The sequence below is a fragment of the Phyllopteryx taeniolatus genome, chromosome 4 (assembly GCF_024500385.1).
Source record: "Phyllopteryx taeniolatus isolate TA_2022b chromosome 4, UOR_Ptae_1.2, whole genome shotgun sequence".
Lineage (NCBI taxonomy): Eukaryota > Metazoa > Chordata > Actinopteri > Syngnathiformes > Syngnathidae > Phyllopteryx > Phyllopteryx taeniolatus.
In genome coordinates, this window is record NC_084505.1 from 15,166,341 (window position 1) to 15,179,415 (window position 13,075).

Consider the following 13,075-nt stretch of genomic DNA (forward strand, 5'->3'; position numbering starts at 1 on the left):
ACAACTATCCATTGTGTGTGATACTCCTCCTTGACACTAATGGACCGTACACTGTTATATTACCCACGTTATACTGTACCTCTCAAGCTGCACAATACTGTACTGGGTACTGTAGAATGCATCATCTGCTGTAAATACTGTATATCAGTGAATATACTATGTATATATAATATACTTCCCACTTTGTGCTCATTGTATAGTTACAATAACGTAATTGACTATACAGTATTTATATTTTATAATGTACCAACATGCAACATTTTAATTTATTTTCTTTTTTAAATTAGAAATCAATTTTAATCCCTACTGCTGCTTCTTTTGGTTGTTCATCTTAATCCGAATTATATATGGCAACTACTGTTGCGACAACTTAATTTCTATCAGAGGATTTAAAAAAAAAGAAGCATAAAATCAACCTAAATCTATTAGTTCTTTATCACACATATGTTGTTGTTTTACCATTAATTTGTGCTATATACAGGTTATAAATTATAAAAAATCCAGTGGTTAAATGTTATGTTAATGACCAACTTTGCTATAGTCTTACAATAACTTCAGAAACAATTTCTTAAAGTGAAAATGTATCTTTTTTATTGGTACCATACATTAATTAGCAAGGGCAGAAACTAACCCCAAAACAAAATTCAATGATTCTACAGGGTTTGAGGAAGGTACAAGTCACCATTCAAACTCAATTTTAAATGGATTGAAAGTATAACAAAATAGAAATGTACAAAAGAGTTCGAAGACTTCACCTATTGTCGTGATGAATACCAGAAGGGCCAAATCAAGAACAGCAGGACTTATTTCAGGCTTTTTATGACTCGTAAACCCAATTTATAGACTCAACAGCTACAAACTCTGCAGTATGAACATAATGTTAAGCTGGTTTTAGAACACATTGGGTGTCTGAAGATGTCAGGAATTATAACATTGTGGGGTAAAAGGTCATTTTAAAAAAACAACTTTTAAAGCTAGTGATTAAAGTGAAAGTCACCAGTCAAACAAACATATCAGCACAATCACTTGACATCGGGTTTAATCAGGTTACGCAATACATAAAACGTCTGACAGTGGAGGGGAAAAGAACTAACAATTTATGTTGACATGAAATAGTTGAGTGAATTTCAGAATTTCCTAAATAAATACAGAAAAACAAAAGATATAGGAAAAGCACCTTCCCATGGTGCCATTGTACCCTCAGGGCTTCTGTCATTTCATTTACACTACCCTTAAAAAAAAAAAGAGGGAGAAGGAAAGAGCTGTTTTTTTTTCCTCATTTTTCCTATTTTGTTTCTTTACATTAGATCAGGATGGCTTTAGGTATATCTAAGTAAGAATACATCTTATTACAGTCAGACAGAACTGCTACTACCTTAAATATACAAGCACAAATACACAAAATTTCAAATTTGCAAAAGTAACAGAAAGACAAAATAAAACATCCACACTAAATAATTTCTTTTATAAACACAAAAAATAAAAACAATATATTTTAGGGGAGGAATAAAAGTCCCGTGGTGCTCCTTGGTCTGTAGCTTTTCAGTATTTGTAAAAAATAAAATAAAAAAAAGTAACAACTGAACTGAAGATGTTTAATAGAAATTAAAAACATTCTAGGGAAATATATACTGTATAAAAACTCTTAAAATGTGTAAGTGTGTATGTTGCAGTCTACTAAGAGATGGCTCACGCATCAAGGAAACTGGAACTCCTGCCATCAATTGTGTGTGTATCAATGTGTGTGTGTTTAATGTGAATTGTTGTGTCCCACATTGAAAGTGTGACAAGTTCAACAATTTTTCAAGAGGTCTCTAAATTCTGGTCTGCTCGATTCAGCAAAGCCACTAACGTGTCTTTTCTCTCCTGAAACATTTCTCATTCACACTCTCTCTTACTTGCGCACACACATGCACGCACACACAATCAATATATTAACAAAGGTTTCTAGTGACTTGATGCATTAGAGCAGTCCAGAATTGAGTCGTTTAGAGGCTGGGTGTACAAGCTGTCCCTAAGCAACTTGCCATCATGGCCATGCCACACTGCTTTGTAGCTTTCTTCTTGGGTTTAGTGTGGGTTAGTTCTCTCCTGGATTCAATCACCACGACTCCTTCATCAGCAGAACTACCATGTTGCTGTCCAAAGTGGAAATTAGCAAGAGCAGACAGGACATTTTTAATATGAAATGCAGAAAAGAATCAGAAAGGGAGAGGGGCCAGGGTGCCTTTAAGTTGGGAAGTCACAGTATTGATGAAGCCCTGGGAGGAGGTCAAACTGAGCTCTGCCAGTCACAACGTGTCGGAGGAGTCAGAGCTCTAAAAGCATGTCTGGGGGCTGCTAAGAAACCTGTTGCTCTTGTGACTTTTGGCTTTGGGAAAGCTCAGAGGAGGGCGCGAAAGATTTCTGTCGTGGAGGAGGGGCCCGAACTCTATTGCGATGCCTGTGAGGTGGGGTTGTCACTCTTGCTCTCCTGGCTGGAGGGCGCCTTGTTGTTCCAGGGCGAGTTGGATCCCAGAGCCGGGGAGTTGTTGAAGCTGTCCTCGTCGTCAATGCCATTGGCTGCATCAAACTGGGTGTTCTCCAGCCGCGTGATCAAACGCTCGTCCTCGTCGCCAAACTCCCCTCCCATCAGTGTAGGTTCTCCCACCACCATCACATCCTGTAGATATGAAATAAAATGTTAAACAGGGGGAACATCCTTGATGAGGACGAGGTACTTAAACACAACGTGACACACTCTGCTGGCACACAAACAATGAAGCATCAAGATTCCATCCTAGCATTGGGAGTTCCTAATGATATTCCTACAAACATGTGAGGTAATGAACACTAAAGGCTTCTTTATACTTGCACGGGCGGCGACCGAGCTGACGTCATTGCGGCTATCCCGCCCGCAGTTTGCCTTTATACTCGAGCGCAACCCACGCGCACTGTTTGAACAATGTACTGCAGTTCTCCTCCAAGTCAGGGGTGTCGCTACAACTGGTATTGGCTAGGACACCACAAGGTGGAGTTTCCTCTGCATCGCTTTGGCCATTTCCGGTAGCAGTTTTTCCTTTCCTTTCCGGAACAAGGAATAAAGCAAGAATAATGGTGACCGTGAAACAGTGTCTGCGAGAACAAATGGACCTGGATGACCAGATGATAAGTTTAATTACGCTGCAAAATCGATAAAGAAGCTGGCGGCGTCGGTGGTATGTTTTAGTCATCACACCATGTGACTAAAACGGACCAATCACGAGAGATGATCTCCGTGGCGTTCTACACAATCAACAATTTGTGCCGTGTGCGCATCAAATGACAAATAGGGGCCGCGCGGCCCAATGCGTCGGTCACGTGATGCAATGCGGGCACTGTCGGCCGCGCGAGCGTGAGAGTATAGAGAGGCCTTAACTCGAACAGCTTGAGTGTACAGTGACAGATTCATACGAGCAACAAGTCAGTGCCAGATCAAGTAACTCTTCAACAAAATACAGTGGAAGCTTTATTTTAGAGATGGATTTGTGACCAACCTCATACCTCAATTTTTTCCATGGCAATGAATTGAAACGCCATTAATCCATTCAAGCTACCCCAAAAACAGCAAATGTTAAATTTTAATAAAGAAAAATACCACTGCAAAGTATAAATAAAACAAATTGACGAGTGGTATTGTTTTACGTTATTGGTGCTATATTTTATATTTTCATTACTTTTAATATTCTATGTCCTCTGATGTACAGAATTTTGTTCAACTCTTATTTTTAAAGGCGCTTGAAAAATAAATTGGATTGGGTTCGCCGTTTACCACGTGGTTAGTTCCGTGTTAGTGTATGGTCATTGCTCCTTGTGAGCATTTTCATTTTGTCTTTGACTGTTTTGTCCCATTCAATCCAGTATATGTGCCACCTACTTCCGTATTCGGCAAAAATGGTCTCAGCACTTCCTCCCGGTTTGGGTGAATGGCGAAGGAGACCGGACCAAAGCAACTGCAGGAACTTTAAACGTTTGCAATGTCTTTTTTTTTTTTTTTTTTTAAACAAAAATTACAATATTCGATGTTTAGGCTTTGTTCGTGTTTACATATATCAGATCATATTTGTATATAATAATAAATGATATGCATGTATTTAACTTTTGTCCAAAGACACCAGCCATAAAGAAAACACCATTTTAGCAAGTTCAGCTTCAAACAATCATGTAATCAAACCATAGTCCTTCTCATTAGCATAGTATACAAAGGAAGTCAGCTATCCCGTTTGATGGGTTTGATCATGTGATGTTTCGCATACAGGGTATTAATGACTGAAGGTGCATCAGAGACTATTGCTCACATATTTGAAGCTCGCTCCAAATTCAAATGCAACAGAAATCCCCCCAAAACACAAAATTAAAATAAATAGCTAATAATAAATCTTTAAAAAGGACCATGTGACTACTCGAAAAACACGGGGCACTTGTAAGTCAAGTTATCACTGTATCACACAAAAGTCGTACTCTGACACGACCTCAAAATGTGGAATATTGGATTCCGCGCCATTTTAGTGTTATTTATACAGAACAGCCAATAAAGGCGGATGTCCCGGCGCAAACACTGAATCAACACAACAGTTTGTCTAATACCAATAGCATAGACAGAAGCTTTCACTGATGTACTTACTGGAACCTGACTGGACAGAGGGAAGCCACTACCAGGACTCTTCTTCTTGTTATTGTTGTTGTTATTAGGTCCTCCTCCGCCACTGATGGTGCTGCCACCTGACATCTTACGCTTCCGTCGTTTGTTTGGGGCCTGTCTTGATGGCTCGGCTATACACGGAAAGCAGGAAGAGTTATATGTTAGGAAATGTTTGCGTGCATGCGCTGTCAAATGTTAGTTTGTGTGTGTTTTACACCTACCTGGAGGTGCCACCATTCGCTGCCATTTCTGGAAGAGGCAGGTCTTGAGGCAGTCTCTGGGGCTGAGGCTGTACGTCTTATGTCTAGACATGAGTTCCTGCATGGGCTCTAGGATCACACATAGCTGGAGCACAGAACACATGGATAGAAGGCCGGTGTTAAAAAGTTGTTAAAGATCATCGTATTTTCAGTGCCAACTTTTTAAAATGTAAAATTTAAGTGCAAATAAATCATAGTTACAATTTTAGTATAGTAAGTATTTCAAATACATGCAGCAAAACAAGAAAAATATCAAAGAGCTGCACATAACTACCAGATAAATCTACAGCTTTAAAAAGAAAATGTATTGTATATTCATAATAAATGAATACTCATTATAATCCCACAAAGGGAAATTTAATTTACACTCTGCTCTACATCATTTTGTTGCACATCACACACAGCAGACATGCGTGGTAATATGTCAGAATGAGGGGGATGCGCAGCAACTAGTTCCAATTTACTTGGAACTAGTTGGACTTGAAAAGTGACCCTCTGCTTCCAAAGCCCACGTCCTTACGGCTGAGCTACTGACATTTAGTTGACTTCTAGGTACAGCAGTAAAACAAAGCTTACCCCTATCCCGAAAGAAACAGACATTCAAAATTCTAATGACTGCATGTATTCTTCATTTTACATGCTCACACATGAGTTTTCAGTTCTGGCCAGGGACTTGCAAGGAATTCACGACAACACTGTAAAGAAAATAAAAAGTAAAATGTGGACAGTGACAGCGGTACTCTAACTCGTTATGTAAAGAAATAAAACTGCGCCACACTTTTACCGGCGCAAAATTTTAATTAGTAGACATGAACAGGTGCCCTGGGAGGACGGAACAGGTGAATCTGGTGAACTTGGTACGGCCATGTCAAAGGGATCCTGGGAAGCAAGTTAACGTGGTCCTGATCCTGTTGTCAATTTATTTGTACGTTTGTGACTAAAACCTGCCTACATTTAGCAGTAGAATGCATTTGTTCCTTACCGAAATGCCTACACATACCTTTGTGTGCAAAGTAACAACAAAATACACTCCTTTGTATTTTGTATCATCGAATTTTCTATTTCAATAAAAGTTTGCATTTATCTTTTTTCATATTTTCTGTCATCCAAAATGAGTGTAATAGGTCAAACAACTAAATGAGAATACATTTTCTCACCCCATTAATGAGAATATCCAATCAAATAATGCTTATTTGGTACCTTTACTGGAGAAGAAGCTTTGTTTAGACAAAGTTCAGAAATTGTTTCATGTTTATATTCAACAACAGGAGGCTGTGACTCATGCATTGAAAATTGTTCAGAAGGCACTTAACTTGCAGAACCAGTCCGACTTGTACACGTGCTATTAGAAACTAAGACACAACTCCTGAGCATAACACCCTTCAAGACTTTTGTGGTCAGAAAGTGTTTATAAATAACAAATACAAGAAGCTATTTTTGTGTATGTTCAAATTCCATAAAGAAACGTATTGAAGTAAAAATAGAGTACCAAACATTGAGCACCAAATGGAGGGTATTATGTTTTGTGTTTGCTTTGTGTTTGACTTACTCGGAGGTAGTTTAGAGTAGAGTTTGACAGGCCACATCTTGTAATATTTTTGGACAGCTGGTCCAGCATCTGTGGGTCCTGGGCCTGAGACGGTTATCAACAGGGCAGAGTAAATAGCTGACAAACACATACAATAATAGCATAATGTAAAAGATTCAGGACTGCCATCCACTCACATGCATGGCCAGTATACTGCGAGGGATGAGTTCACGGTGTTGTCGGATGCTAAAGTGCCACGTTTTTATCCTCATCATGTCGTCAAACATGAACTCCAAGTACAAGCGGCCCTCAACACACACCTGCAGAAGTCACAGTAGGTTTAGGATGTGTATATTCATTCAGAGTTTTATCATTACATGGATTGTAGCATCTCACCCAGCAGCTTATGTGAGAAGGGTTTACAACTAGAGCTGTTAAGTTTATTTGTCCCTTATATTGATTAAAGACCTAAAAGGAGCATTTACCTTATTTGACTTTGCACTACAATGACGCTTCAAGGAGAGAAATACTATGTCAACAGGGGTTGGCCTCGGCCCCTTTGTCTTGCCTAAAACATAATTGACACATTGGACATATGCTTCCAGCTCTGTGGCCCCTCTCTTGGGTCCCAGTGCACAACTATTTCCATATTGTGGATACTTTTCTATCAACAAAGGGGGGTGGAAGGGAAAAATCGCATTTTTTCTCTGTTTAGTGCTTGTACTTGTAATGTTCACGTTACAATACACCTGTGTATATCTAGTCTGTGTTGAGACGTTTGCAGCATTATATAACCAAAATAAATAAATTGTCCTTTCATTGAGTTAAGTCAGGGCTGTCCAACTCATTTTCATCGCAAGCCACATGTTACAATACGCCTGTCTATATCGAGTCTGTGTTGAGACGTTTGTAGGATTACATAACACACACACACACACAAAAAAGTATTTTCATTGAGTTAAGTCAGGGCTGTCCAACTCATTTTCATCGTAAGCCACGTTACAATACGCCTGTCTATATGGAGTCTGTGTTGAGACATTTGTAGCATTATATAACACACACACACAAAAGAAAGTATTTTTATTGAGTTAAGTCAGGAGTGTCCAAATTATTTTCATCGCAGCCTAAATCGTATTTATCGTATCCCTCAGAGAAATGACTGTGAAAATCATAAATGTGTCACCTCATGATAACACAACACATGATACACAACTGCCCCTGAAATTCACTATTTAAATTTTTTCACATCAAATTTGAAATCCAACATCATTGAAAATTGTATTTGTAATTGATTGTCTCGAGGGTTATGCACGAATCAGTGTGAAACTGGCACTTGAGTCTGCCAAAAAAAAAAATTATTCGGATTTGAATCATAACAAAAAGAATAACATACTACTTACTTTATTCTGACAAGAACTGCAATGCTGCCATGCCACATTTACATCATAAAATCCAAAATATTTCACGTTTAGCCTTTGTTTATGCCTGACGCCATTTGGACTTACTGCTCATAGTTACTACTAGGGTTGGGCATCGTTTAAATTTGAGCTATTCCGTCCTGATTCCGGTTCCTCATTTCGATTCCGGTTTCAAACGATTCAGATTCTTTAAGAGGGCTGGGTCAAAAAAGTTTGCATGCTTTAAATAAAGGGTGTCCAAATTATGAACATCCATTTTCTTAGCAGCCCACAGCATAGACTAAAATGAACATAGACTGAAATGAACATCGGTTCTTACGTTGGTTCGAAGAAAATAAAAATAAACGCTAAAAACTATCAGTGCAAAAGTGCAACCAACCGTTTACCTTGTTAGCTGCCTCACTGTTGGCATAGACGTATTTTATTGTTTCACTCACCCAATTGACTGAAAGTTGACTTCACTGAAGTCACAAAACGCAAGCGATCCTGGTTAAAGTAAGCCATTTCAAATTGAAAAAAAAAAAAATTCCCTCAGGGAGATGTGGCAAATCGGATTCTTCATTTGTTTGACAATTATTTCATAGTAGTACAATGTATAATGATTAGATTCTAATTTGGAAATAATTTGTTACTGTCAATATGAATAGTGAATGGGGATTTAGAGGGCGAGTCTGCGCACTCGTCAAGGTACAGATTTTTTTTCCTTTAGTTTTGAAACCTGTGAGTTAACTCAACCAATTTGCAAGTAAAGATTTATTTGAGACAGATAAAGGAATGGACAAAATGGGAGGGTGGGGGGTTAGACTTGCCTGTGTGAACATTGGCTTTCCATTCTGGGAGACCATGGTGCACTGGTCACAGTCAAGGGAGACAAAGTTGTTGTGAAATGACTCCTTGGGGTGTTTCAGCACATAATAGAGCTCAGTGGCACCACCTTCAAATATACTCCGAAAGTACCTTGGAATCAACGTCCGACCAATTGCTTGATGGGTGGAAAGAAACAAAGGGGTGAGAGAATAAAAAGGATTATATTACACAGAGGGGATTAGGCTAAATAGGTAGCATGTCAGCAGAATGATACGCATATATGGCATTTTTCCTTACTGTAACGCTTAGGCCCATCTTCCAGACAGAAAGTAATGGTCAACATGGCATCGTCTTCAAAAAACTCTGTAGTAAATGCATCCCACCATAGGTTATCACACTCCTACAGTTTGGAGACGGGATAAATATTCTATTACCCACATACAGCTCTGTGTTGTGTAAATGAGATCGTAAGAGAGTTTACAAACCTCTGTCCAATTCTGTAGCCGTTTGTTTAGTTCAAATATTCTGTAGTCTGTCTGGTTGCCATATGGTGTGTGCCTCCTACACCATAAAAAAACGAGGTGAAAACAAAAGAACAGTTGGCTTGTGGTAATAAAACTGAAGGGAAATTCTGAGCTGCAGTACTATCAGAGCTGTTGAGCAACCTCATTTAGCCTGGTCAGACTTTTAATGCTCAATTGGATGCGAGTGGAGACCACAATGTTATCTGAATAGCAGTTAATGTTGTCTTACCCTATGCCTGGCTCCAGGTATGTGGGAGGATACATTGGGGTTGGACTGGAGAAGGAAGAGCGAGAGATCTTTTCAATCACATATAGTGAAACCAACTCAGAACACAAAACTGTGTAACAAATAGGATGAGACTGTAAATGTAACACTTCTCCACTACACACAACACCATCTTGTTTAGTTACCCAACAGAGCCTACAAGTCATGGGCATCAGAAGTTACTCCGGACAACAAACACTTCCTGCAGTTGCTCAAAGCAAGACGTCACTATAATCTATTATTCTATCGTTCGAACAATAATATTATTATTAAGCATACTGTTAATTGATATTTAAACAGACAAAGAGGGGAAACCAAGAGGAACTTAAGCATAATTTTTATGGCAGTGAAAAATGACACCCCAGTGGCTGAGATGGTGAGTTCTCTAGGTCATTTCAACTTTGTCCCAAAGGCTCAATGCGCACTCTGCTGAAAACTGAATAACCACCTACGTGAAATATTTCTCCCAGTGAAGTGATAACAGGTCGGCAAGGCTGTGTGATTTTTCTCATTCTCAAAACTGTTCACTTCACCAGCAGAAAATTCTTTCCCACGGGTGGCTGTTACCAGTATGCTACACAAATAGAGCTTTGATTCGTCACAATTAGAGGAGCAAAGATTTATCGATTAACTGACAACTAATCGATTACCAAATTAATCAAATATGATTTTCGTTAATCGATTTATATCATTTAGAGAACTTTTTTACCGTAAAATTGTCCAATTCCTCAGAATTTTAGCCTCTCAACATTAAATATTAATAATTATAACTTAATTATTAATAATTATATTCATAATGATAATAATAATGTCATAAATAAAAGTTGTATAATAATGTAGACTGATTATCTTTGTTTCATCAGAATAAGACATTTGCAAATATTTTATTTTACTTTGGAAAACAATTATTCTTTTTGCCTACTTTTCGACATGTTGTTGTCCAAACCAATGACTGAATCATAATTTATCTTTGTGAATTGTCTGCACTGTCCATTTGAAAATTCGTCCCGTTTTTGAATTTTTTTTTGTAATCCATCCATCCATTCTCTGAACTGCTTATCCTCCCTAATCTGATTCATTGATTAATAATAATAAAAACATCATGGACAGATTAATTGATTATTAAAATAATTATGAGTCACAGCCCTAGTCACAATATATATTGAGATTTCAACTATTTATTTGCATGACCTCTGTGGTCCTCAGTTTGTCCTGTTGTATGGGTTCCAAACATGCAATCTATGAAGACTTGAGGCCATGCCCTGCCAGAGGATATATCAGGTTATTATGGCACCTGGTATACCCAGCTGGTCGCCCATCTGAGTACTAACCAGGCCTGACCCTGTTTAGCTTCTGAGATCAGGCGTGCAGCACATCCAAAAGGAAATCACAGGCGCAAAACTCACCCCACATCTCTGTCCAGCATGGTGCCGGGATGAAAAGGGGGGAAAGTGCTACCGTTGGGTGGCTCCTTGGGAGAGTACAGCTTGAATGACTTGGAGGAACAGCCTGGAAGAAAAACCAGAAGAAAAAACAATCAAAGGGTAATATCTACTTTTTATGTTTGAGGGCCAAAGGTTAATTTATAATGTTGATGTTAAATTGAAAATACTGTCATGGGGAACCTAAATTAGGCAGTATAGCATAAATGCACATACTTAATGCATTTGGGACACACATCCAACTGGGGCTATTACAGCCTATATTTTGATTTTTTTTCTTTTCTTTTCTCCTGTACACACTGTGCTTCTGCTACACAGATACAAATATAGTCCACAAGTACAAACAGACAGGGCTAAACACCACGCCTTTTGACATCTCTCACAGGCCTCATACCCCTTTAAATTACTCTAATTGGCCAGCTCTCTTAAGGCTATCCAGGGTAGAAGTCTCCAGGTCACGACCCCAGCCGTTACCATGGTGAAGCCCCGCCTCATAAATGTCTTGTCTCAACATAATAAACATATGACTGTGTCTTTGTGTGCCAGATTTTCAAGCACGTGTAATTGGGATTTGTGCTGCTGAAAGAACAACAAAAGCAGAATGTCCTTTAATGTCTACTAAGATGTTTGATTCACATTAATTTAATACATGCCAAAGACTCGGTAATATGAACAACACTGGTGGTCAGTTGTGCAGTGAATAATAAAAAAAAAAAAAAGTGCTAAGCAGCACCATGTTATTGCCTTAATACAAAATGGATATAGTTCACAAGAGAGGTTTGGCTGTAATAACAAAAGAATATTGTCCTGTCGGGACCTAAAACAAGTTTAGCAACTTCAAAAAGAAAACTATGCCTTCATGTTACTGTCAGCAGAAGCTGTTTACCATACAAGTAAGCAGGACTGCAATGGGCTGGGCGCAACAGCAAGAGGGAGGAAAAACAACACGAATGGAGTTGATAAATAAATAAATAATCGATGTTATGTGCCCATTAGTTGGTAAGAGCTCCATTAGCTCCTCTCCTCCCCTGTTAGCGGTTAATGACAGGCAGTCCCAATCACATCAGCAGGATTCCACTTCCTCCATTGGGAATTTGTTCATTCCTGTCCAACAAGCAGACGCTGCACTGTCCAAACACACACACTGAACATATATATATATATATATATATATATATGTCATGTCCAGGCTGGAGTAGCTCAAACACTACGTTGCACGCAAACTCTACACATCATGAACTGTTCACTTAACAATAACAGTTGCATACATTTAGACCGCTCGGTTTGCACTGAAACACCCAACAAAATAAACTTTGACCAAAAACAAAACCTGCTGTGTTGTTAAAGTTGCACTTAACCTTTGTAAAGGCTTCGTGGACACGTACAATGTTTCTCAGTCCGTCCACGCACATTTTATGAGGGGCTGTGGGGTTACAAAGGAAATTAGAAAGGCACCAAGCGCACAATGCTAACCATTAGCGATTAGCTCGGGGGAAACGTTAGCTTGGCACACTTCGAAGCAAAAGATTTCGGCGCACATACAAGGAAACAATCCCGAAGAAGACAAACTGCAAACTTACTCAGCAAATACTGCCACTGGTCTCCATCGCCAGTGGGTGCAATCAGACCACGTAGAGGACTTCGTGGCCAAGCTAACGTTAGCCAGCACAGAAGGCAGCTGCTAGCTGCGCTGCTAACGCCTTAGCATCAAATCCCTTTTAAAACGAGGATCCAGCAAAATAACCAAACAAATCACAGTCGCGTGAGCCAGTCAGCCATAACTAATAGCGGCACCGGCTGTGGAAAAGATGAGAAGCGTGTAGCCGGGAAAAAGCGAGCGTTTACCTGCGCTGAAGTCCAATGAGAAGACGACTGTTTACAGATCCGTGGCAGAGTCCGTGTGTGCGCTTCGTGCGTCAAGACCGACAGGCCCGCTGAATGGACGGCTCGGCGCAACGTACCCACAAGACACGTCCCAATGAACGCGATCGATGCACTTCTCCACTTCTCCGCGAACTGTGAGGCCGGGGAAGCAAGACGGCCCAAATAGCGGGACTGTGTCGGCTATGTTTTGTCCCGCATGAGGCCTTGTCAGACGGCTGAAGCCTGTTGTGGGTTTACATACAGACCCCGATGAGCCCTTTGTTCACGGGAGGACATGAACAATAGCT

At 39.6% G+C, this 13,075-nt stretch overlaps 1 protein-coding gene across 1 annotated transcript in view; it reads right to left on the reverse strand.

Annotated features, from left to right (window-relative positions):
* Positions 1-564: 564 nt before the first annotated feature.
* Positions 565-13,075, reverse strand: part of ldb1b (LIM-domain binding 1b) — a 28,084-nt gene continuing 15,573 nt past the window's right edge. Inside the window, exons 2-11 of the mRNA XM_061769833.1 lie at positions 10,869-10,971; positions 9,427-9,471; positions 9,159-9,234; positions 8,971-9,073; positions 8,676-8,848; positions 6,646-6,768; positions 6,470-6,553; positions 4,882-5,005; positions 4,643-4,791; positions 565-2,662 (exon numbers count right to left, since the gene is read on the reverse strand). Coding sequence (XP_061625817.1) covers positions 2,432-2,662; positions 4,643-4,791; positions 4,882-5,005; positions 6,470-6,553; positions 6,646-6,768; positions 8,676-8,848; positions 8,971-9,073; positions 9,159-9,234; positions 9,427-9,471; positions 10,869-10,971 — 1,211 coding nt within the window. The 3' untranslated portion in view covers positions 565-2,431. The remainder of the gene's footprint in view (positions 2,663-4,642; positions 4,792-4,881; positions 5,006-6,469; positions 6,554-6,645; positions 6,769-8,675; positions 8,849-8,970; positions 9,074-9,158; positions 9,235-9,426; positions 9,472-10,868; positions 10,972-13,075) is intronic.